The sequence below is a fragment of the Crassostrea angulata genome, unplaced genomic scaffold (genome assembly GCF_025612915.1).
Source record: "Crassostrea angulata isolate pt1a10 unplaced genomic scaffold, ASM2561291v2 HiC_scaffold_45, whole genome shotgun sequence".
NCBI lineage: Eukaryota > Metazoa > Mollusca > Bivalvia > Ostreida > Ostreidae > Magallana > Magallana angulata.
The window spans coordinates 239407-266938 of NW_026441600.1; the positions used below are offsets into that span (position 1 = coordinate 239407).

General features: G+C 30.8%; 1 protein-coding gene and 1 pseudogene across 1 annotated transcript; one reads left to right on the top strand and one right to left on the bottom strand.

The window, feature by feature from the left end:
- Positions 1-1488: 1488 nt before the first annotated feature.
- LOC128168747 (uncharacterized) lies at positions 1489-17474 on the bottom strand. Its single transcript, XM_052834887.1, has 6 exons — positions 17389-17474; positions 12512-12835; positions 4515-4737; positions 2010-2129; positions 1801-1891; positions 1489-1623 (listed from the first exon to the last, which is right to left on the bottom strand). Exons 2-6 carry the CDS (start codon positions 12554-12556, stop codon positions 1515-1517), a joined length of 588 nt encoding a protein of 195 aa, XP_052690847.1. The 5' UTR covers positions 12557-12835; positions 17389-17474; the 3' UTR covers positions 1489-1514.
- An 8112-nt stretch (positions 17475-25586) lies between these two features.
- LOC128168733 (uncharacterized) lies at positions 25587-27166 on the top strand (annotated as a pseudogene).
- The last annotated feature ends 366 nt before the right edge of the window (positions 27167-27532 follow it).

Below are 27532 nucleotides of genomic sequence, written 5' to 3' on the forward strand. Positions count from 1 at the left end.
AAGGTTGATTGCATTTAAGATAAAAAGTTTTAGATCCTTCCAAAAGAATTTAAAGAATTTAACTGTAAAACCATCACTACCTTGTGATTTGTTATTTTTCATATTTTTTAGAACCTCCGGAACTTCTTTTTCAGAGATTTCAGCTTCTAACGAGCTAGATATATCGGGTTCTATCTTAGGAATTTCTACTTTAATACTTTCTTCAAGGTTAATATTTATTAAATCTGAATCAGCACATATATATAGATTATCATAGAATTCTTTAACGTGATTCAATATATTCGATTGCTTGTATTAATTTCCCCTTCTTCAAGTTCTACTTTTTTGATAGTTTTGTTCAGAAAATTCCGAGACTCCAAATTTAGAAAATATTTTGTTGGTTTTTCTCCCTGCTCGATCCATCTTGCTCGAGATCTTATGAAATGGCCTTGAAGTTTGTGTTTTCTTAAATTTTCAAGATTTGATTTTTTTTGTTCTATTAGTTCAAAATTAATGTGTTCTTGAGATTTAAGGATGTTATTTCCTTAACTAGGGAGATATCAATCTTCTCTTTTTCCTTTTTCTTATGAGATGAGTATGAAATAGAAAGACCCCTTATTTCCATGAGAAGCACCTCTAGGAATATACTGTCGTCTATATCTTACTGAAAAATGTATGAATATCAGCATTGTATGCATACTGACTCTTTACTCTATCTAAAGTTTCCTTAACCTTATCAATGAAAACCATGTCAGTCAGTAAACTATTATTACATTTCCAAAGCCCCCTACCTCTTTCAAAAGGGTTAAACTTTAGTTCTAAAATAACAATAGAATGGTCAGATCTGTAGCCTGATTTAATATCAAAATTTTCTACTATATTAGACAGACTATTTGAAATCAAAATATAATCAAGGCGACTTTGCTTTAAAGGTGTTTTTTTTTTTCTCTCCATGTATATATTTTTTAACTGGGTTTAAGACCCTGTAGTAATCCACTATCTGCAAATCATCCATAATTTCTAAAAGTTTTTCTCTAGCCTTTGGATTGTTTATATACTTATAGTTGTAGGTATCTATATCTGGATTGAGAACAAGATTGAAATCTCCACATGAAATAAAATACTCATTATCCAATTCTAAAGATATATTTCTAATATTTTCATAAAAACCTGGCTGGTCAGAGTTTGGACCATATATATTGACAAGATTAACCCTGGTTTCTTCTATGGTAAGATCAACAGCAAGGAAATTACCTTCCCCATCTTTTTTAATATTGTGGATATGAAACTCAAAATTATTATTGAACAATATGCATACCCCACGCGCAATAGACTTATAAGAGTTAAAAATACACTGATATCCACACTGTGATTCAATAATAGGTTCACTTTCCGTTATAAAATGTGTGTCCTGTAAACATAAAATCGAATAACCTTTTTTTTCTATAAAATTCAAAAACATCCATACGCTTTGATATTGTAGATAAACCCTGGCAGTTAATCGTTGCAATTTCGCGTTCATGACATTCACGACATTAACATAAACTTATTATTTTATATGTCAGCAGGAGAAATAAAGAGCATAATGTCCCTTTTAAAGCACTCGTCACATTGTGGATATAGAATGCACTGTTTTGATGGTACCTAAAAATAAAAGAATCAAATTGTACAATGTTGATTTTTGTAAAACTTTACAGATGAACTCGAGTTTGTTTCTGTTACACATAGTTGAAAAATAAAGAGTTTGTTATTGCTACATGTATTACGCAATTAAAACTAAGTCAGCCTTCTTAGTATCAAGCTAAAATAGATAAAACTTACAATCTGGTTTGGTCAATAACTTTACTCGAAGTATTTAATGGAGTAGTTTGTGTTTCGTTTCTTGACTTTTTCAATTCAAAACAACCAGGATCTGCAATTTAAAGAAATATTTAATATATATAAAGAGCTATGGAAGTTTGAAATGAATTATGTGCTGCAAATTGAAAATATATATACATGTATATAAATGGATAATAGATAAGACTTACATTTGAATGCCGTTGTAGAACTGTACGAAATAGGGCAAGGGTTGTTGGGAAATACTGAACAGTTTGTCTTGTAGTTCGATATTATCTTAAGAGCACTCGAACTAAATTCAGCACAGGAACCTGTAATTGGTTGTTGAATGTAATATAACAAAATGAAGTAAATACAAATTTATGTGCAGAAAGTACAAAAATCAATTTAGTTTGTTCGAGTCTTTATTTTCATTCTTTTATGCAAATGAAGTAAATTTTGCATATGAGTAGGAAAACAACGCGCTTCATTCAATAATATTAATAAAATCTATTTATAAATAATTAAATCCATTATTAAAAAAAACTATCAAGACATAATGTTTCAATTTATGTTTCATAATAATCGCTGTCAAGATCAAATAGCATTTTTGATGGAGCATTTTTCTTTTATAGTAAGAAGGCTAGATTGTCAACATATTAACAATCAGATCTTCCTCACATTCACTAAAATTTAACACTAATAGCCCTAAACTATCATTCAGTGATTAAAAGAAAAAAAAACCAAATTATTCAGCTTTAACGAGGTCGGGTCTAATTTGTTCTGCCCTTGACTTTTGAAGGAAATGGTTTACATGAATTTCTCCTGATATTAACAATACATTTTTTAAGATAAAAAAAATAAGACATTTACCACACCATTCTTAAGGTGTCATCTCAAAGTTTGTTATTCTTTAACATTGGACCCTATGGGATTTTGCTTGAAATGTGACAATTTTGCACATTTTTTACAGTTTTTAAAATACTTCTGTCCTAGGGATTTCTTTTTTCTGTTCTACATATTAAAGTTATTGCTAAAAGGTATCAAATGGTCAAATTAAAAAAAACCTTTACCTCATTGTTTGTTCCAGGGGACTTATCAAAGCTGTTTTTTTGTATGCCCAATTTCCCAGATTTGTCAGATAATGGCTTTTTTTATTTAACAAAGGCGGAAATGGTGAAACTTTATAGTATTATCAAAAGATTCAGACATATTTCAGTAATAAATAAATGTATACCATCACATATTTAGGGCCATTAATATAAAATGCATGGTTACTGTCTTGAAATACTGTGGAATCATTAGAATTCGTGGTGGCCCAATTTTTGTGGTTTTCGTGGGTAGCCCTCCCCTACGAATTTACGTCTTCCATGAAAACAAGTTTTAAAAGAGTTATTAAAACTGAAAACTAACAAATCCACAAAATTACATCCCCACGAATAAGCAAAAAACCAACAATCCACGAAAATTGGCTCCCACGAATTTAAATGATTCCACAGTATATGAATAAAGCTATGTTTAGGCGGGTTAAGAAAACGTGACAGAGGGCTAGGCTTGCTGAACTCTCTTCACATTTTTGTTTTGAGCCAAATATAGTTTATACTCCGAGATATTTGTGTTTATTCCACAATATAATATCAATTATATTAACGCATCAAACGAGCTATTTTCAACAAATTTCGCTGAATATCTGCAGTTGAAACTATCACGCAATGGCGTCAACCAAGCAAACAGTGACGTAACAATACACATGAAACGCCGCGCGAAACCATACGTACTATATCTGCTCTCGATCTCGTTAAAGTTTGAATATTTTCCTTTATCTTTAAACAAAACTTTAAACTTCGTCTGGAGGAGGTAAATTTAGCCCAAAAATGACCACGATCATCCAGCCATCTTATAGAACATCTTGAATAGAGTTGTATTTCATATTCACAAATTACATGCAAAGTCAAGCTTTTCATTATCTGAAAAATAACTGTTTATTCAGATTTTACCTGTTACTTTTAGATAAATAAATTTTCCAACCTACTTGCCTCGCGAAATCGCAAATATCCTCATTCAGGGGAGGGGTTCTTTCCTTAGTATCAATTTTCAATTTTAGTGTTAGTTTTCTTATTTTCCCTTCAATGTTTTAAATCTTTAATAAAAAGGTGAGGATGGACAACTGCATGGCAATTCCATTTCCGGAGGCGTAAATTTAAAATATTTTCTTTAAAAGCAATTTTATGTGCAAAACATTTACAATGCATTCCGATCCATAAACTGAATAAATAGTTATTTTATTCTATTCGAAAGTGGAACACCTTGGAAACTAAAACGTTTAAAACTTTATTATCGTCTGTCTGCTTTCTTTGAAATCAATTTTAATCAAACTTTCTATGCAGTTACTCTGGCAAACCGGTAGTAAAACAGGTTTTAGACCTTAGTATAAATTATTAAAATCAATAATATCTATCATTTAAGTTAAAGGCAAAGTATCGAGTTTTAAGATAAAATTGGCCAAACTGTTTGGACAAAAAGTGTCAAAATATAAACAACTGCGACAGTCTATGGACAGCAAATTGGCTCAGAAGTGATAATTGGATCACATCAATATCAGTTGTATAATTACACCATACATTAATAATGTAAGGTATAATAAAAGAAAGTTAAAATTGTTATTTTTCAAGCGATTGAAGTTTAAAATAAGTTTATATTTAAAGCCTAATACTTACCTAAATGAATGAACTCTTCTTCCGCACACACTTCAACTAATTCGTTATTATGTGTGTCAGGTAAACAGTGGTACATATATGTACCTTTGCACATGTTAGCATACGCTGAACAATTTTTCATAGCTGCTGCTTTATTCCACTCTTTCTCCGTAGTAGGACAGCTTTTGACAAATTTAACAGTAATGTTCGGTATCAAGCAATGATCACTGCTGCCCTCTACTGCCTACAATCATATGCAATACATATAGTTAAAATCGAAATTGTGGTTGTCACACTATTTATATCTAAATTTTTAATTGTTTATTGCTTATAATTGCTTGTTTTTTTTAAAAAACAAGTAACGTTTGCACCATATAATACATAAACAAACCTTTCGTTCATAAAGCACTATGTAATAGCAAACAAATCTTTAGTGCATAAAGCAAAATATAATACATAAACAAATCCTTAGTTCATAAACCACCATATAATGACAAACGAATCCTGAATTAATAATTAAAGCACCATGTACTATATAAACACATCATTAGCTTATAAAGCACTATGTAATACATAATATATACTTAGTTCATGAAGCTCCATGTAATACATAAACACATCTTTAGTTCATAAAGCACTATGTAATAACAGACAAATCTTTAGTTCATAAAGCAAAATATAATACATTAACAAATCCTTTGTTCATAAAGCACAATGTAATGATGAACAAATCATTAATTAATAAAGCATTATGTAATACAGAAATAAATCATTTGTTCATAAAGCACCATGTGATACTTAAATAAATCCTTAGTTCTTTAAGCACCATGAATTTCATAACAAAATCTATAGTTCATAAAGCATCATGTAATAATGAACAAATCCTTAATTCATAAAGCATCCTGTAATGCTTAAAAAACCCTTGGTTCATAAAGCACCATGTAATGCATAAATAAATCCTTTGTTCATAAAGCACTATGTGATGCATGGATAATTTCTTAGTTTACGGGCTTTTTCAAAGTATTAACAGCAATATCTGAAATCGATGAATAAGAAAACGTAGTGTACCACTCCCTCTATCCCTTAAAAAATCATAGAAACCAACAAACTAAAACAAACAAACCCACATATAGATGGTTATATATTATGATAGATGGTTATATATTATGAGGATGCCTAAACATTCAAAACGTTATATACAAATCGCAATCTAATTCAAATTGGACATTTCATCTTGCTCTTTGTTATACATGTATATGGTTACTGCTTGAAAGAAATGTAATGATGTTACTTCACAATGGACATCTACTTAATCTACTTGTAGCCCCAAACAAACAACTGCATAGCAGTTACACGAGCAATTTTTGGTAAAAAAAAATATCATTAAATGTATGTTTTTTTGCCATTTATTGTGAACATTTTTTGTCAAAGCTTAATTTTTTCAAGTTTAAAAACGTAGAACTAGGCTATATTAAATTAAACCTACAATATCTCACTACATAGAGGAATAAATCAAACATTTCGAAGTATTTGAATAATGCTCCTTTATGTATGTATGTATGTATGTATGTATGTATGTATGTATGTATGTATGTATGTATGTATGTATGTATGTATGTATGTATGTATGTATGTATGTATGTATGTATGTAAGCAAATAAGTTTTCAGCTCCGCATTGTTGACTAATCTTATTCTCGGAGATTCTGATTTGAATAAACTTGTTTTAATGTTACATGAAATATTTCAAAAGTATATCAGGTTCTCTGATCTAATGGGTTTTTGATATGAAGATAAAAAAATGTCTTAAGTAGCAACAGATATTCTGGTTGTAAACCTTCCCTGATACATGTACATGTACCCACTTATGTTTAGGTATGAAAAATCCACTAAAACGACATTATATGTTATTTTGAATTTATTTATTTCTACGCTTCAATATCATTAATATTTCCATATACGTTTCCATATTCCCCGATTTCAAACATTTCTTTTTGAATTTTTTGCTGATATTAGAAAGTATTCTATTGCCCTTTTTTAAATTTCAAACTCCTAAGGATGCAAATCAATTACCCATAAGATAAAATATTTTTTTTATCAACATATTGTTTTTAAATACATAAATTTATACATGTTTTCCATATATTATGATAAATTAAAGCAGTAAGTATTATTTATATCTAAATAAGATTTTTTTTCCTTTCAAAGAGATTCATATTGACTAAAGAATTCAAATCATGGTCATGCAGCCCTCTTAAACACTTCATACTAGCCTATAGCTACATCCATGTTAATTTGGCCCATCGCCTTCAAACTCATTATATAACGCGTTCTATAACATTTTAGATTATTACTGGTATGAAAAGTGCTAGAGCTTCTAAAATTGAGGTTACTTTATATAGTCAGTGATTTTTGAATTAACAACAAGTTTAAGCAAACTTGATGGTCAACGAATTATGGTATGTTTTGGCATTAACCAAAGTTTAGTAAAATAATCAAATATTTTAGCTCTACCATTTTAGCATTTTCTTATATCTTTTCAAAGAGCTATTCGTCTTAAAGAAGATGAACTTGAGAAAAAAAAATCTTTTGCAATTAATTTTAAAATCCCTTTGAAACTTGATAATGAAAGTTGTAGCTATTTTATTTATTTTCTTTGAGAGATTTTATCAATTAAACACCCTCAGTAAAAGGTTTATAGAAGTAATTCATTAATTTCCTGCATGCATCAGTGCTCTGACGTAGATGAGACACATTGCTGCTGCTGACTGTGTCAGTGTTACAAACTGATCGCACTTCGGGAAAATCATGCCTAAATGTTAAGCAAAATTTTGCTCTGTCAAAAGGGGTCAAGAATTCAATACATTTTCTATTTCGGACCCTATGAGTGACTATGAATTGTGCAAAAGATGAATTCATAATTTGGGTAATGAGAAATTAAACATAAATACTTTAGTTTGCATATCATGAAACTGTATATCAAAAACACTTTGAAGAGGAATGTTTTGAAGATGATCTTGAGGTATGAATTTGATTTAATTTTTTCGATTTAAGTTAAATATGCATTTGATACACAAATGAATTTTTATACAGAAAAATATAATTATTCTAATAAACAATATTCAATAAATAGCATGTTTCTTTAACAAAGGCACGTCTGATGAATTTCAAACCAAGAAAAGAACTGAAGAGGGGGGCAGTTCCTACTATTTTCCTTGTCATCAAAACTACAAAGAAAAGGGAAACAAGAGAAAAGAGAATATAAGAGAAGGAACAAGTGGAAGTGAGTACAGGGTAATTTTATTAACTAAAGTGGATACAATAAATTTCTAAATAATGAATATGTGCATGAAATACAAGCCTTAATTTGTATCATTCTTAAATTTAAAGTTACTCGAAAATATTCTTGTCAATGCTGAAGACGATGAAAATATAAATGAGCCAGACTGTTCTTATGAAACTGGGAGCACTGGACAGAAAAGGAAAGGAGAAAATAAAAAAAACAAAGGTAAGAGATCCAAAAATGTAATGTATATCTCTATTTTGTAAAGTAAAAGCAAAGACATTTTCAAAAAACCCTACTGTTTTGTAGAATTCAAAGAAAGCTGTTGATGTTGGAATTCAGTTTGAATATATTAATGAAAAAACATGAACTATATGGGAACAGAATGTGACGTAAGAACTGAAAAATCAACAGAATTCTGTGTCAACTGTAGATCAAGAGAAAACCCCGGTCTAGCAACATCTGATCACGGATATTCAAAAATATTCAAGAATATACCTTTAACATCAGAAACAGACACTATTTTCTCTCCACTACACCTGTGAATTCTGCACAGTGCTTCTCGTACATATTTGAATCGGATGAATTATCGCCTGTCAAATCAATTTCTACCAAGGCTGACCAGGGTTTCTTTTATATTCAATCAGATGAGTCAACAATTTTATCAAATTTATCAAGTGATGAAGAGAAAGATGTTAATTCTATTGAGAATTAGAAATTGATTGTCTTTTGGTCCTGTATCAAATCTTTTTTCTATTGTTAATGTGCCAAGTTTGCAAACAACCGTTTAATGCAAATGATGCAAACCATTATGTCAATGGGACAGGATTTTGTCGGTTGAATTTAATTGCATGAACAAACATAAATTTATTTGGAAATCGTAACCCTTTGCAGGGAAACAATGAATTGGTAACATTATCAGGCATTTCAAACTTTTTCTAAGTGCATGAGTTTACAAATAATATATAGAACAACTTTTATCAATAACAGGAAAACATTAGTGTTACCTGTCAAAGATATTTACTACAGAGAACAACAAAATGATATTCATAAAAAAAATGAAAAGAAAGCTACTAGTAATTTGTGGAGATGGTAGATGTGATTCTCCAGGATTCAACGCTAAATACTGTGCATATACAGTCATGGAGGCCATGGCTTCTGCAATTTTAGATTTTAATGTTGCTCAAGTAAGTGAAAAAGGGTCATCTTCTACCATGAAATTAGACGGATTTAAATGATGCTTGTCAAAATTAAAACAATCCATTATATCTATAAAAGGTTAAGCAACTGACAAAAATGTACAAATACAGAATTTTCTTTAAAAAGAACACCCTGGTAATTAACATCAGTTTGATGTTTGGCATTTAGCAAAAAGTATCTGTAAAAAGCATCTGGTAGCATCAAAAAGAAAGGATGTGAATATTTAGCTCCTTTGATAAGAAGTGTAAACAGTCATATTTGGTATAGTGCATGTTGATGTAGAGGTGATCCTGATTTTCTTGTTGAAATGTGGAGGTCTTTAGAACATCATATTTGTAATGTGCTCGAATTTTCTGGTAACAATAATATACAAAATGTGGTCACCCTCAACTCTCAACAGAGGAAACGAGAAAGAAGAAAAGGGCTGCAGAAAGGTAGCAAAGCCCATAAAGCACTACTGACTGTTATTTTTCACAAAAAGACTTCTAAAAGATATTCGCAAGTTGTATCTGTTTTGTCATACTGGTGAACTTGAGGTTTATTATTCAATGATGCTGAAGTACATTCCAAAGCGTCAAGAATTCAATTATTATATTATTATAATGGTAGCCCGTACGCAGTTGTCAGCTATTGACCACAACTTCAATATTTAGAGAAATCAAAAAACTGATGATGAGGGTCAACCAATATTTTACAGAGCTTTCTCAAAACTTACTGGGAGATGAACTGCCAAGAGACTCTATGAAGAAAAAGATTTTGGATTTAGATTAGACTTGATGGATATGGTTCTGGAGCAAAAAGAGTTAAAATCAAACTTAGCAACAATGCATCAGACAAAAAAGGAAAACACTATCAGAGAATATAGCTAAAATCCTAGCACCCCCGACCTCTGAGCTTGTTGAAGCCCATTCTTTAAGATTTAAAATTAATTAAATTGCATCCACTTTATTCAAGTCTTTGATATATAGATATCAAGGTAACTGGGTGCGTTTTTGTCATGTCATTTATACAAGGAATACATACATACATGTAAATATACCCATATTTATAAACTGTCTGTAGGCCATAAATCTTGATTGTCTGTAACAGAATTAGATTGTATCAGATGTGTGCTAGTGATTATCACAGGATGAATCTCTGCCATTCAGTCAATTGAAAGGTGACTGAAAGGTTACTGAAATGTGACTGAATGGCAAATCGTGCCAGTATCATTCAGTTGACTGAATGGCAGAAATTCATCCTGTGTATACACAAACGAGATGTTGTTTAAATATTTCAAATAGATAGTGATTATATTTGAAATAATTCTGTGGAAGTCTTATTTGTTATTGAAGTGCTCTGGGGCTCTTCCTCTTTGGCTTTTACCGGTATATCTTAGATAGATAATATAAGCTGTCTCGAGGATGACAGGACTAAGAGACACTATATTAATATATATATCTGGGTGCTTGGATATGCACTGAATGTGTTTTTTCATGTAGTGCGCCACATAATGTTCAAATTCATAGCAACAAAGACATTCCTTAAATGTGGGTAGAATTGTACAGGTTTTACAAGTACAACACTTCGATGATGCTCCTCTCTCATTCACATTAACTGTAGGAGGAGGGGCATCGTTCTGGGCTTCAATTTCTTCCTCTGTAAACTCTGTAAACTGATAGTCCTCAACTTCAATTTCATTGTTTAATTCACTTTCTGACGATGGCATTTTAACTGCGTAACTTAGTGCTGATTAACCAATGTGCCAAAATGCAATGTGTCTCACTGACGTCGGCATCAGTGCTGCCCTATCTTAGATGCTTAGAGATAACCCAGCAGGGAGGTAATGATTTTTTTTGCAATATGGCGGCTCCCATGGATTGCAAGAATTGGTTATTTTTAATGGAATATCTTCTTACTGAGGAAAGCTATGATTATGGGCTTTACGAAATCATTATGTCAAACTGACAAATCAAAACTCTTGATTATTTTTTCATGTTCACCTATTTTAAGAGGCAAACATAGCTTGAAAACGGCCACAACCATCCAGCCTTTTTAAAACGACATCTAATAAAAAAAAATATAATACACGAAGACAAAAATAAGTTGATATAATTGATATATATATGATCTAATATGGTTACATCATTAACCCAGTAGTAATATGCCTACATGTACACGTTTGATAAAGCTTTTAATGCAAAGACAATCGACTACAAGAAAGAAAATAGTTATGTACTTTCGGTTTTGCATGGGTATATAAAAATGGAATATCACAGTAAACATAATTACAATCGCCAATATTCTGAAAAGAAATGTGCAAAGTAATATGTAGAATGCTGTATTCAGTACTGTAACAGCTGAAAACACTATAACGTTTTGTTCACACATTTTGTCATACACGAATACGATAATAAAATCATTCTCAGCTCTGCAAAGATGATCGCTGTACACATCGAATATTAATCAATATCATAACACAAATATCGCAAATTACCTTCATCTTATTAATTGCAACTAAAAGTATGATAAAGAAAAGAGGTATGGATGACAACACCGCCATTGATTAACTCGCTTCACTCTTCGGCTAAACACTTCCGGAGCCGGTATTCTTAATTACATATATGAGAATGTTTTGCTATCACTAATATATAAAACAATGTTTTAACTTTTTTAGATAGTTTCTTTTGATATAAGATTGTTTTATAATATCAAAACCAAACTGCATTCGTATTTATAATGTTTATTTAATAAAATTCACTGGATGATGGAATTTTTGTGATCGGCTTTGGTCGATCACAGTTATGTCCATATGAGACATTCCGCAAATTTTACTCTGAGCACGCAATGCGCCTTGCACAACTTTATTTACTATGCAATGACAATCTCAATTAAATCTTCAATAACACGTAGATCACTAAAACGTTACTCCTATGCGCTTGCCTTGAAAGTAAAACATTTATACAGGTACGTACACAATGATTTAAATCACGTGTTCCTTTACATATGCGTAAGAATATTAATCGGAAGTACAATTCGTCCGCTAAAAGTAAAGTTTATCTCAGATTTTCTATTTCGGAAATGAACAAAACGGTCCTATATATCTTTTCTATTATTTGTTTGTATGTACTGTAATTAATTTGCATTACATTAATAGAACTGACAAATGATATAACATTCCGATTGTTCCTTTTAAAGGAATACTCGTCATTAAGTTATATGAAAAAAAAATGTAGGAATGTATAGATTTATCGTCTCTACTCATGTAGACGCACAATGGTTTACCAAACATATCTATTAAATTATAGTAAACATTAAACTTCCATGGTAAGTAAATACTTAATTGCTTTACAAGTTGAATTTATCAAATGTATGTCAACATTCAAGATTTTCTATTTAAAGAATGTATATGGCTAATAATTCTGCATTTTAGGAAAATAAGTCACTTGTTGAAAATGATATCACATTAACATTAAAAACTTACATACCATCGTTTGAAAAGAGTTTTGAGGTTGAGCATGGATATACTATTTTAATAAGTGCTAAATAAATACTTACATTGGTCTGATAAATCCCTTTTTTAAATTCAAAGAAAAATTCCATCGGGTTTAATGTCTGACATTGCAGTAATTAGTGCGGAAAATCGCAATTTACATGCACAGAAAAGGCTCGCTAACTCAAGAGCTATCCAAATGACCAGATGCATTTAATCCGTCTTTGATCTTTTCTGGGTATTTACACTAGTTGTTCTAGGCAAAAAGAGATACATGTCCGTCCATCTTAATAGCCATCCCAAGCGATAAGCCTTAAATCGTTTGCTGTAGCAAGTGACTTTATTCTGTTGAATTGATGGATTGATACATATCATCCTAAAGGTTGTTGCTGAAAATAAAATTGAAACTCAATATTAAATACTAAACAGGCACTAAATTGTGTAAATAGATGTTAACTTAAAATAATGAAATATAACGTAGAGATAACGTAGAGATTATGTTGTTTCCAATTTATCCATAATTCATATTTCATTATTTCATTATTACAATTTTAGCCGTTTAAAGTAAGTTTTGAAAGCTTTAAAACAGATTATTCCACATCCTTTTAGATATAAACGCCTTTAATTTTTAATATTATGAATACTTTTAAAGAGACAAATCGTCTCGCTATTAAGAAAAGAAATTAAAAAGGAGTAATGGAAGAAAAATAAGATTTACTGGTAATTTGAGACAATCAAAACGCAACAAATACCAGCTTTTTCCCTTGTATCTACCTTAGCTTCGAAAAGTTATAGGGACATACAGTTGTTGTATTATAATTTATTCTTGTTATTGGGTGTTTTTGTATGTTTGTTTTTTTTTTTACATAGACAACTAATAAAATGATTATATAATGATGACTTTATTTTTTAACGACTATTTTTTCGGATTTTATTATGATATTCTTTTGTGAAAAAAAATCGCCATCTTACTGTAGTTGATTCATTTTATCCCAAAAGTCATATCCAGCAAACATCATTTTGACAATTACGTAGAGAGTATAGAATAATAGTTATTCATATCGACAAAGACATTTTGAGAACAATAACAATGTTTACATATTCTATCAATATATCTTTGAACATATTAAGGAAATACTGTTTTCGAGACACATAAACTAAGTAGAATAATTTGAATTACACGTAACTAAAATGTTTTAACAACAAATATTTTAGACCAAACATATGTAGTGCACTATATAAATTGACGTCTGGTTTATTTTTAACATAATAATTCAAGAGTAGTTAGTATACATATAATATAAGTAAATGGTTCGTTAATTAAATATTGATATTTTTTAACAGCATTGATCTTGTAATGCACACATTTGTTTCTGTTAAAAGGTACTTTCGATACATTACAATATTATATAATTTATATAATGGAGAGTTACTTGCATAAAACAAGCCAAACAATGATAAGTTATATAATTTCACTAAGTATATGATTCTCTCTATTTCTCTGAAAATTGATTGTAATTCACAGATGTATAGAAACTGACAGGACAGGGATATGAAGGTGACGATCAATGAACAAAAAAATACATAGTTCACAAACTCTAGTTTGTATTTTTTAATTTTATGCAACACCACCTAAGATATCATCCGAAAACGAAAGTATTACACTCAGACAGATATAAACAGCCAGACGGACGGACGTACATACACTATAAGTGAAAAAAGAGGCATTATTTTTTTGAAAAGTAGTTATATCTTAATATTGGTTAAAAGAAATAGAAGTTATGAAATCCATTTACAATTACTATTTTTATTTCCATCGTGGTTATATTTCAATAATGATTGCAAAGTGACTCTAATAATGCAAAATATTCTCAATCACTATTGAAATAATTTGCATCAATAGTGCTTGTTTTTTAATAGTGGTTGAAACAGAGCTTTTGAATTCTAGGTATAAGTGTTGTGCATAAATGATGATGGAATATCCAAGCATGATGTTTTAGAGTTATCTTTCTTTGTGTCTTTAAAGTGCTGTTGTTGTTATTTGACAATGTAACTTGTTTTCAACACATGCTTTAAAATCTTTTTTACTTAACAACAAAGATTACTTTTTTATTGAAGACCTGAAAGAAACACAGTGACGCACAAACCAATGATTAATCGAATATCGAATTTTTACACAATTTCCACATATTTTATTTCGTTTCTTTATATTTATTAGATCATCATTTGTACACCGGTCTAACTACGGTTTCTTCTATTTTTCATGATCATGACAATGAGCACACTGCTGGTGCGATAGGTCGGCAGGGGCTGCTTATTCCTCTTAAGTACCTGATCTCACCTCTATACGACCGTGTTTGCTCCGCTTTGAGTTTCTATTGGATGCATTGAGACGATCGACAGTTTGTCTTGTTTTTTTCATATATATTGTATAAAAAGATCTTTTGAAAAAATACAATGTTCAAAAGTAAATAAATCAAATTAAAAAGAAAAAAAATAAGTGTTGGGTTATTGAGTTTTCTCTTCCGATTTATAGCCACGCAAGCGCTGGAGATTGTAAATACTGCAGCTTGGTATTTATCATGAGCCTCTCTGTGAAACCTGGTGTCTTAAAGAACTGTATATTTATTAAGATGAGCGCTCTATAGATGCAAAATTTTTACTTTAAACTTAAAAACAACTTCAAATTATAACTCTAATCATAGTGTGTCAATCCCACTTTATTTATTTTTATACAGCAATTGAAATCACGTGACACCCAAGGCAATGTCTAAAACAACTCGGTTCTTCAAATGTGTAAATACCGGATTAATTTTAACGATAGTTGATGACTTGTAATGAATAGACCTTCCGTATAATGAAATTTAGAATGTTTCTACTTCTTTCTGTTCTCATAATAAAAAGGTAAAACATCTTTTTAGGGTCACCGTCACGGTGGCACTTTAACAGGTCTCGTCTGGTTAACTATCTAGCTTTCACTTTTTACGTGCTAGATTCCTTAATAACTAGATTTGCAATACAAATGGTTTTTTGTTTCAATTTAGGTTTGTAATCAGTCGAGAGCTTAGTAGTTGTTTTAAAGATATTTTGATAGAATTTGTCAGTGATGTTTACAAACATGAATATTAAGCATCGACTCTTTATTGTTGGAAGTCGTCGATCCTACACCAGGCCGTGCATACAAATAAAAAACGGGCATTATTTATTATTTTGAATAAGCTCATATTGCACATATCAAATTGGTTGAATAAGTGTGGTCGTTTCATTTAATCTTACAATGATAAATATATTCAAAAAGCATGGCGACGTTTACTTTTGCTAATTCACCGTGTTCAGGTATAGTGTTATTGAAAATTGAACTTTACAAACTTTCAATGCAGACACACAGGGAAATATACACTGAGTGTGAATATTTATATCTGTACAGATGAGTATATAGATCTGTAAGAAGTCATGCATTTTATAAGCATTTTCCGCAAAGATTAAACTTTACAAAACCAAGATAAAAGCAAAATAGAAAATGATTAAACAAATAAATGTGTCTGATTCTCATTTGACCATTAATGGTAAAAGTTCATAAACTTATAACATAAAAATTAATTTAACAAAGGTCAAAGATACATGTATACTTATGTTGCGTTCTTATCTTTTATCTTTAGTACATATAAATTTTTACCCATAATGATACAATTTTGAAATTATATCATTAATGGGCGGTAATACTAGTACATGTACAAGTACGTTACTAAATATAAAAATGTTCACCTGTAGCTCTCAAAACGTTCAAATTGTCAAGCTTTTGGGATTCAACATTGATATTGTTTTAGTTTGGAACATGATAGCGAAGGGCGGCTAGCAGAATTTTTATCGTACGCTCAATACATTTTTAACTTCGATCAAACTGCTTTTATTAAATCTATATGTGGGTAAACTTTTGTAAGTTCACTATTGTGTATTAGTCTTTACATCTCCGTGTTTGAACGATTTTTCTTTAAAATTTACTTTCGTGTGGGATTCGTACATTAAGCACATATGACATGCACAGCGACACAACACATACACTTCATACAAAAAGACATCAATGTGAATATAAATATAAGCAGTTAATGCTAACGCGCGGTATTCAATTTGACTACACCGCTTGGTGTCCTGTTACAGGGCTGACACCGAAAAAAGCATTCAATGCTTCAGTATTGACTATATCACGACATGCAAATAAATAATCTCGGCCGGGAAACTCTTTTATAAAAAGGAAAATGAAATAGAATGTTTTGATCGTCAAATGAGACGAAAGAACGAAAGAAAAGCAGAACCTTTTAATTATAGAACGACTGAATAAAATCAATTTAAAGTTCAATAGTTCTGCAGATGGAAAACGGTTTTAGATTAATAGGAAGTAAAAAGGCTTCTCTTATCAATACATGTTCACTGTTATACAAGATATATCCGACAGTATCAGCATTTTGGAAAATCATGTTTTATATGAATTTCATATATTTGAAAAAAAAATAAGGCAATACATATCACGTAATGTATATCAACTTTTTAGCATTTACTTGATCATCCAACAAAGAGAATATAAATATTGTTAAAAGACTTTGCACCTGAATCACTTAAAGAAGTTTCAATTTTTATTAAAAATGTGTGTAAAAATGTGCACACAAATTGATCCGTTGTTTGTGATATGAATATTTCCTATATATATACCTCATTTATTTAAGTTTTATATATATTTCACCGACCACTGAGGTTTTTCTTGGATTTATATATATATATATATATATATATATATATATATATATATATATATATATATATATATATATATATATATATATATATATATATATATATATATATATATATATATATGATGTTAAGATATTATGCAAAGTACTGAAATACAGTAGTTCTTATAAAAGGTATCTTATCCTTAACTTACCATAGCTTTCTTCACATCCTTCTGTTGAAGAGGCCACACATTATTGGGTATACTTAGGGAAAGTGTCATTGTAATGTGGTGTTAAGTGATCAAATGTGTGTTTACCAACCTGGCCAGCAGTTTAAAGTGTAAAGAAAGGATTATTGCCTTCATCCTTTATCACCCTTATACTTAGTAAACTAGTTGGTAACTAAAATATTTTTCTTTATCGGGTTGATTTACATGATAATAAAAGCAATAATTAAATATCACCATTGATTCAATCGTTTTTTGTTCATTATACACATCTGTCAGATAAGAATGTTTGGTGTGTACCCCTAAGAACATGTATGTTTGGTGAAATGTGGGTTATCATTAGCGATATGCCATCGTCAAATATTGGATATCTCTCTTCTCTCTTTTTTCTGTGAGGAAGAGGTATAGTCTCCTTAAAATTTTGCTTCATTATCTTTTTTGAATTTAAATCGAACCGAATCAAATGAATCCTGAATCATCCCAGCTCTACCCAAGATGTAGCATCCTAGCGACAGAAAACGTTAACATCGATCACCTGTTGTGTAAATATTTAGGCGTGGTTTGTGTTGAAAGGTATTGTTCGTAAACTGGTATTTTAAAACACATAACACTGGGATTGAAAATTGATATTTTGAATCAATTTATAAATTTTTGAGGTATATATTGATCCTACTATGTATAAGTAAAAATGATATCGTGATTTAATACTCTTAGAAATCTGATAACTGTACGTCTACTCTTTATCATTTACATGTAATATGTGTGTGTGTGTGTGGGTGGGGGGGGGGGGGGCATGGTCAGAGTTGTATCACTGCTTGTTTAAAGACTGAGAAATAAGCATCGCTTTCAAATGTACCTAATCAGTGTACCCCTGCCAATCAACTGCATTGCTGGCCCAGACTACACGTTAGAAAATGATTGAATTTCGTGTAGCATATTTCATGTCTAGCGCTTGAAATCAACTTTTGTATTTTTTTTGTATATCGTGACGATAAAACTCTATGTTTATGAGCACTACAATCAAAAGAAACTACTGCTGATGGTGATGTATTTGTCTATACTTGAAATGGAAAGAAAAATGTACTCGTAGTAACAGGTAGTTTATGGATTAAATTAAGAGAACTGAACACGATCACATAGTCTATTAAATTTACATGATACCGGTTATTTATGAAGGCGTATTTTTGATGATAAGGATGTATATTTGAAAAAAGTAAGAATAAATGATTAAATCGTATCAAGTTGTATGTTGATAGGTATCTCATTTCCCTATAAACAATATTATCCTGTAATGTCTTTAAGAAATTTCACGACTCGATACCGGAAGAGAAAAAAGTACAGACTACTCTTATACATGCGTAGAATTATCATGAACATTAGAAGCCGATCAAAAAACTTATATAATCGACAAGCGATAGGCGCGTGTTATGATTATTTGGACGTCATAAAAACAGTTTTCTGTTAGGTTGGGTCTGACTGGTACTGTATATTATGCGGTTACCAATAGGATGAATATGAAGATCATCTGCGAAAAAAGCAATATTCAGCCTTTTGGTATTTCGTCATTTATTCTAGGACAATTGTTGTAAACAAATCTGCTTTACTAACACATTTATAAAAAAGAAATCCTTCGCAGTGCAATAAAGGCGGCCAATATAAATATCGGCAAATTCTTGTGCATAGGCGTCGGAACCGGGGAGGGGGGGGGGGGCTAGGGGGGGCTTAGCCCCCCCCCCCCCCCCACACACACACTTTTTTTGCAAAGTAAGACATAACCATTAGGGACATATCATCATAGAGGGTTCAGCCCCCCACTTTTTCACGCAGCAAAGATAATTGTTCCTAAATTTACCTTGAAAGATTGTGAAGTTGAAGTCATAGGCATACTAGCCCTCCCCCCCCCCCCCCCCAAGCGGATTAGGATTTCCATGATTTTGGGAATTAAAGTTTTTTTCCTCAATATTTCTGAGGATTAGTCTAGCCCCCCCCCCCCCCCCCCAATTTCAATTTGCTTCCGACGCCAGTGTCTTGTGATTAAAACACGTATATTTTAGTTTATCTGGCATGTCTTTTTTTAAAATCAATAACAGTCACTCACATGCAATATATTTCTAAAATGTATATATAAATGTATATATAGCAGTATAATATTTTATGTTCATAGTGGTCACGTGATATAGCAGTCGCTATTTTAGTAGAAAGCGTAATTTATAATGCATATGTTGAATAATTTTAAAGGTCACAAGGTTAATTTCAATAAATCATTATTAATTTGTAAGATTTCACAGATCATAGAAGATTTAAAGTTACAAAGCATATTTCAAATTAACATGCAAAACTTTGTTGGGATCAGTGTATGCCTTTGCTTTTAAGTGATTTAATTAGGTACTCAGCTTAAAGATATACGATATTTTACACAAAACCGAGGTTGGCTCTTCATACGATGCATACTTATAACAAGATGAAATTAAGGCTATTAAGGTAGCATTCTACTTACTATAATATTTAACAAAATATTCATTTATAATTGTCCATTAACCTATGACATTTATTTTTCTTCGCTTAAAAACTGCACGATAGCCTTCAATGACTTAACTGAATGTGTCATTTTGAAGCAAATGACGTCATATTTTACAACGTTCGTTGATTTATGTGTTTATTTAATCACATAAAGTAGAAAAAAATATCTCTACCAAAAATTCATCTATCAATTGATATCAATGCAATGCCCTATTGAATCAAACAATAATAAACAGAACCAAACCTACACAATTACTGTCATTTGTAAACCATTAAATAAAAAAAAATATGTAGAAACTACATGTGTTTTTGAAAAAATTGCATGAGAAGTTTTCATACGCAAAAATTGAAAAAGACCGACATATGAAATCTCAAATATTTGTATTTTTCTTACCTCGGATAACCAAATCCTTTTCCTGTCATTGTATGTAACAGCATTGCAAAATTTAAATCGACATCTATGATCAATGCCAGCCAAAATTTAAAGAATCCAGGAAGAGTATTGCCGGCCCTTTTATATCTATAGGTAACTCTTAACGCTATTTTTCATCAACAATATATATAGAAAAAAACCTTCAAGTCATACTTTCTTTAGCGGTAAATCGTTGCGACTGTCATGTGAACTTTAAAAAGAATTTTAAATCTAAGGTTTTCCCGATCCACATTACTTGCCGATGCTACATATAGTGAAAGGGGGAATGAATTAAAGTGCCATAGACACGATTTTGGTCATTTTGTTCTGTTTTTAGTATTAACAATGCTTAAAAATGCATTTTATTTATCCAATATACCTCTTGATCAGCAATTTGTTTTTTTCTTTTACGGAAAGAAACAAAATTTGCGGGACTCAGAAACAAAAGTTATGTATTTATCATAGTCTAGTTGAAATCGAAATTTCACTCTGCTCAACACAATTGTATACTGTATCATCAATTTTACTGAGTTCGACGTACTTCAACTTCCACCAGGCAAATTTATTCAGGTCCTCATTAACTGTCATTAATCAAATGAAATAAACGTTAACATACCTGAAAAAAGAAACAATGCTGTCTTCGGTGTGTGAAAAATTAACGATGAAAATAAGATATAAGCATACCAAGAATAAATGTTTATACATGTATATCTACATTACATTACAAACTTATGAAACACTGTGTTTTATCGTTCGCGAATCATTCTGTTTTGAAGAACACCCCATGCTACTAGAAATGTTACACCTATCTATGAAGATGTATAACTATTACTATACATATGACATTTCATTCAAAACATGCTAATACATGAAACACTATTGATTTCGCCGACCATGAAGAGATTGATTAGTAATTATGTATGTATCCCAGCGATTCGTGTATAACAATTAAAACATTAATCCTTAAACTGCTAAAGGTAGCTGTAAAGCATTTACAAAGTTCATTCTGCAATGGTTATTAGACAATAAAGCAAATGCCAGATGAAGTATCATTTTCAACGTCCTCGCGAAAAATTAAAAAAAAAGTGTTAATTTTAACACATTAACGATTCAATCTTAATTATTCATGGATTTGCAATATTAGACTTTTAATGTAACAAATTGCTTTGATATTAAAGTAAATAATAACCTGTTTAAAAACACGGACACTGGAACACCTGAATTATGTGCAGTACACTTTGTCTTTACATTTTTTGCATTCCTACATGTATCTTATACTTACCAATACAAATGTAATTAGCTACATTATTTGTGTAACACATTACACAAAATCTCTATCGTGGGCAATGAAAGAACCGGACAATAGGGTCATATGACTAATACATCACTATTTCCAGCCAAAATCTTACACAGGTCTGGTACATTCCGCCTAGCCATTGACGGGTCATACAAATAATTTGTACAGCGATATGCGATAAACATGTACTTACAGGGGCATGGTCACGATTTGGGTCAAATTTTATTTTTCTGTTTTTATTATTAGCAATGCTTTAGGACTGTATTTCTAATGATCACCAGTCGGTGAGTTTTAGGCAAGATACAATTCTTCGTCATGTAAACAAGGCTCGTACCCTGTTTTTGTTTACATAGGTTTAATATACCAGTAAAAATCTTTTAAAGCTAGTTTGTCTATCTTATGATTCATTTTAAGCATAAACAGTCCCTAACGATTGACACATTCATTTTAGTTCTAAAACTTGAATTTTCAATTTAACATTCAAAATGTAAACAAACGCTTTGTTTACATAGCGAAAAATTGTAGGCTCTGTAATTCGCTTATGAATCATCAAATGACACTCACATTTTGCTTACCTATTAAAAATGCCTTACTGAAGCAGCGTAAACATTAAAATCGAAAAAATAATTTTTGACCAAAATCGTGACAATGTCCTTTTAAAGGGTTAGGCTTGTTTGTACCGGTAAGAATAAATGTAATGAATTTAAGTTCTTAATTGTAATATCACTGTGTCACTTTGTCTTTGTGTTTCAGTATAGCTTGTTTAATTTACACATTTTCATGTCTTTCTGTATAAAAAAAATATATCTTTGAACCAAAGCTTGGTTAAATTCTGCACTGGTTTCGATCACAAGACGCATTTTATATTTCTTATCCAGGAGATCTTAACTGCCTTCGAAGTTGTCAATGCTCTTACACATTTTTGATGCATTATAATCTTGTTATTAATTAAAGTATGCCGATGATAAGTAAAATATATTTTTTGTTCGAGTACTCTCAGTACTTTGATGATTTTCCTTATTGGCCGTTAGCTTTTACTGGCTTAGTGGCCACTGTTAGTGGCTTCTACCCTCAGCATAGTTATAATGCTTACAATTGAGTGAACTTTTCATAATTTTGGTTATATCATTAAGTTTGGATGATACACTTGCATACCCAGTAATTTATATTAGGGGAAATCGCCAATGCAAGTATAAGTCATGAAGTCTACTCTTCCATCGCCATTGGCAATAATCAAAATTTTGTTTAAGAGTGTCTTGTATCTCGAAATAATTTTAATGTATTGTCGCTCGTAATAATGAGATACATGTAAATGTAACTCGTTAAGACGACACACATATACCCCGATACAATATGTCAGTACCTTGTTATAGGATTTTATTTTCTAAGATAAACCCCTTCCTTCACTTTAAGTTTTTTTTTTGGATATGAATTCTGATTTCCGTTACTATTTGTAAGCTGCAGTAAAAATTATAATATTGTAAAGAAGGTTACACAGATAATAAAAATTATACCGAAAAACTTTAATCTATAAGGTGGTAATTTTTTTTTTACAGGGGTCACTTTTCTTCATGTAGAGTATGCTAATTGTTATGAAAATGACACTTATCCTTCAAGCAAATGGCTTTATTTTCTACGTAGAATAGTAGAATATTGAGCAGGGGTCATTATTCGGCGTCAAAATATAACCGGTCATTATTCTACAGGGGTCAGTATTCTACGTTACACCAGTAAATTCATGTATTTGTTGTTACTTTTATCATAGTGTTGTCTAAATAACTTTACATTGTATTCATTGCTCTTTGCTCAAGGTACTGACTACTCAGTATTGATACTAAATATTGATAAAAACATATGTATTTCAATGCATTAAGGTGCTGATTATTACAAAAAGTATAGGTCAGCATTCATTTTATCTAGACAATTTGTAAAAGATCGTGTATTTCAAAATCTCACCCCCATTAATTGAAAAAAAAAACAAAAAGAAAAAACAAGAAAAACCACAAGCAAACAAAAACAAAGCGAGCCAAATAAATCAAATCCAAAGCAAGGATAGATTGTTATATTTTTAGCCACCTCTAACAAAATATTACATAAGAACAAACATTATTTGATACATCTACAAAATTACATTGATTTTAATCAGAATTGACATTTACAGAACAATGCATACTGAGAATAACAGAAACCTTTATCCTCTATTTCATTATTTTTTCAAAAGTGAATAAAAAGAAAAAGATAGATTATTTTTTATATCTACCAACCTATTCATTAAAGGGTTTAGTAAGCTTTTCCCTATATTTTCCAATCTGAGAGTTTACTTTTTTTACGTCAATATCTACCATTCAAAGCAGGAGAGGGGTACTCATGTTATCAATTTGCTGGCTTAAGAATGCTGTTTCCAACAAAGACTTAAATGATTTGAATGCTACAGCATGCGGCAATCAATAGCAGAGGTAAAAAGATCAGTTATTTGTTCCATCTTTCAAAAAAGGAAGACTTCAGTTTGTTTATTGTTGATTTGTGCATCTTTTATTAACCAACTTTAATATTTTAATGGTCTGGGGTATTTTTCTAAACCAATCGACCTTTGTCACAAAACTCTTAAAGTAAAACAGACCAGGTTTTAATGCATCTAGCAGATATTTTAACAATTACATGTAGTGCGCGGAACAGATATACAAAAACAGGGGATAACCACTGTATTTTGTTGACACCTGTAGTGTTCAAGAAGTCATTTAAACCCCCCTTCATTGAATACAAATTTAAAGTCACACACGGCGTACGTATACTTTGCGACACAAGGTATAATTTTTAGTTTGGTTTTTTTAAATATATATATATATATATATATATATATATATATATATATATATATATATATATATATATATATATATATATATATATATATATATATGTCTTCAAAGAAGATTTTAAATAGTGCGGACAATTTATGTATTTTTGTAGTCCTATGTATTCTTACGCCAGAGTTTAATATTGCATGGATACAATTTTTCAAAATAAAGTTTATCCTCTGATACATAATGCATCGTACAGTTTGATGAAGTTAAATCTATCTTTAAATATTACACAACATGATTCATATGGGTTTTTCCGTCTATAGCTCGGAACTATTGTCGGAAAAGGCTGAGCATTCATATTAGAAATACAGATAAGAAACAATATGCCATGCGAAATTACAAATTTATCCTTGATTTTAAAACAATTAATAATCAATTAAATCAACTTCTGTCAATACGGCAGTACTTTGGTTTTATTGTTGATTTTGAGAGGGAGTACGTTACAATAAGGAAGTGACCTATATCATTATGATATATGAATCTATTTTTTCCCTGGATTTTTTTTATATGAATCTTAAAGAACAGTATATTCAGCATCATTCAAGCATTAATATGATTTCATTGGTAGTTCTAACTAAATTGAATTTCTACCATTATCTTTTAATCTCAAGACTCTAAGGATATGTGATCTTATTTATCATACGGTTATAGATAATGACAACTTTAATCATTCAATAACAACTGAATAAAATATTTCAATTTGCATCTGAGTCATCAGAGTGCATTCATTGAACGCATGGACGTCGGAAAATTAATAAAGTATACTAATTTAAACAGATAGTCTATCAAAGTATCAAACAACTTTCGTTCTATACGATATAAGAGAGGTCACAAATGTCAGCCTAACAATACATTTCTTTTTTTTTTTTTTTTTTTTTTTTTTTTTTTTACATCAAAACATGGTTTAGATATTAGCAGTGTTCCATTGCATTTTCATCTAAAATTATCTGAGTGTACCTCAATGTAATAACAGTTTTTAAATACTACATAATTTATTTGGAAATTCTAGATAAATTATGTATTAATTTTTGTACAATACTTACATCTTTTCTGTCCACATACAGGTTTAGATTGTAAAAAATTGAACAAAATGTGTATCAATAATCTAATGTGTACGTTGTTCAATGTTTGTATCTTAATATCATTCGCAACTACACGTTCACTACGGAACTATTGTGTGAAGAGGACCTTTTTATTGCCAACTTGTGTTTCTGGTTACATACGTTTGTGATATCACATACATCTTTTTTTCAGTTCAAACTCTTCATATGTCTAATATGATACGTCTAAGACACATCCATTAAAATGGCTAATTATGTAAAAGTTAAAAATATGTTTCATTACATTATTGAACCGCTTACATTTAACAGACTTGTGAATGGAAGAATACAATGTTGCACAGGCTATATGTGGAATAGCACTATTAAGGATTGCATCAGTACGAAAGGTTTTCATATCAGATTTATTCTCCCCGACTTGACAATTAGTTTAAGTAATAGTACGCTATTGATAGGGACCTACTAACCTGTATAATATCTTTGTCTACATTTGACGTAATGATATGTTCTATTAACATTGTTCCATCTGCTTTACTTTATTGCACAGTTTGCTGTAAAATAATCTTCTTTACTAATATTATGTATATTATACCATATGAGTATCTAGTGTTTAGAAGATACCTAAATAATTCATTAATACATATACATTTATGATAGTCAACTAAAGAATCGACAAGTTTGGCATTTTTTTCTCATTGGTTTGATCATCAAAACTAATCTTGCTGTTGATATATCAGCTTGCCTTCTCGGATATGTTGGTCTACAATGTGAAATTCCCTGTGTCTACCCTCTGTACGGCTGAGAGTGCCAAACTGTCTGTAACTGCTCCCATGAGTTCTGCTTGATATCATCTGGGCGCAACAGACATTTCACGTCAACAGGAGAGAGAGAGAGAGAGAGAGAGAGAGAGAGAGAGAGAGAGAGAGAGAGAGAGAGAGAGAGAGAGAAAGAGATACGTTAATAAAAAAAATCTCAAATTAACAGTCTTTATATTTACAGAATACAACAAAACAGGCGAACAGTCAGAAAGACAGACTGATTTAACAACATTTGTTACGAACAACAAATCGACCAGTGTCTCATCTGAATCATTTTATCAAATGTTTATCATACCTCTGAACGTAATTTATTCACTGAAAGCGATAATTTGACTCCAATACTAAAGCAAGAATTGTTTCTATTAGTGACTATTGTAGTCCATGGTATGTCTAATTGTTATCATATTCTTTCTGACGCTCTCGGTATGTTTACTGTATAGAAAACATAAAAGGTTAAGGGAATATGTTGAAGAAAATGGTTATCTCTCGTGCGCATTAAAACACACCAATTATTCAGGAAATAAAACCTCATTAGACAACGAGGGTGGAGAGATAAAGATAGCATTGACAATATTTCAAAAGAAAAAGGACAGTGTTATTCATCTAGTAGCACAAAGTATTTCCCAATCATCCAATCAAAAGGCGTCACATATTCTCATATTTTATCTTCAAATATGAATCCCGAGAATCCCAAATTAAGGACGTCATTCGGGAACTTACATTATACCTACTGATAAATATAGCAGCAAGGCGGAGTCGGGAAATGCTTGTATCTCACAGTGCTAAACGATTAACTGTCTTGATCAATCTAAAACCAAAAGCAAAACTTTAAGTACTACACAATTCATTTTTGTCAGTCAAAAAGTTGACGAAAGCATTGGTTTTACATGTCGTATAAATAATGCTGATTACAAGGGCTGGTCGGAAGCTATCTAAATTATGATGACGGTTGTCAGAGATGAAAGGGGAATAATGCGTATATATAATTTCATGTCAGTCTCAGGGTATGTAGTACTACTCTAAAATGTATTACTGAACTAAAACTGAGTATGAAAACACAATGTCACATGAACAAGTGTCGACCTCTGTTGGGCGTATACCTAAAATGAGTTTGACAAGAAATGAAATAAACATATTGCAGCAAATGTACGGCATTAACT

Excerpts from the sequence above, each read along its gene's own strand:
- LOC128168747 (XM_052834887.1), bottom strand. The coding sequence starts at position 12,556 with ATGGAATTTTTCTTTGAATTTAAAAAAGGGATTTATCAGACCAAT. Across the intron at positions 2,130-4,514 it reads AGAAGAGTTCATTCATTTAG|GTTCCTGTGCTGAATTTAGT; the intron begins GTAAGTATTAGG and ends AACCAATTACAG. Across the intron at positions 1,624-1,800 it reads GTTATTGACCAAACCAGATT|GTACCATCAAAACAGTGCAT; the intron begins GTAAGTTTTATC and ends TTTTATTTTTAG.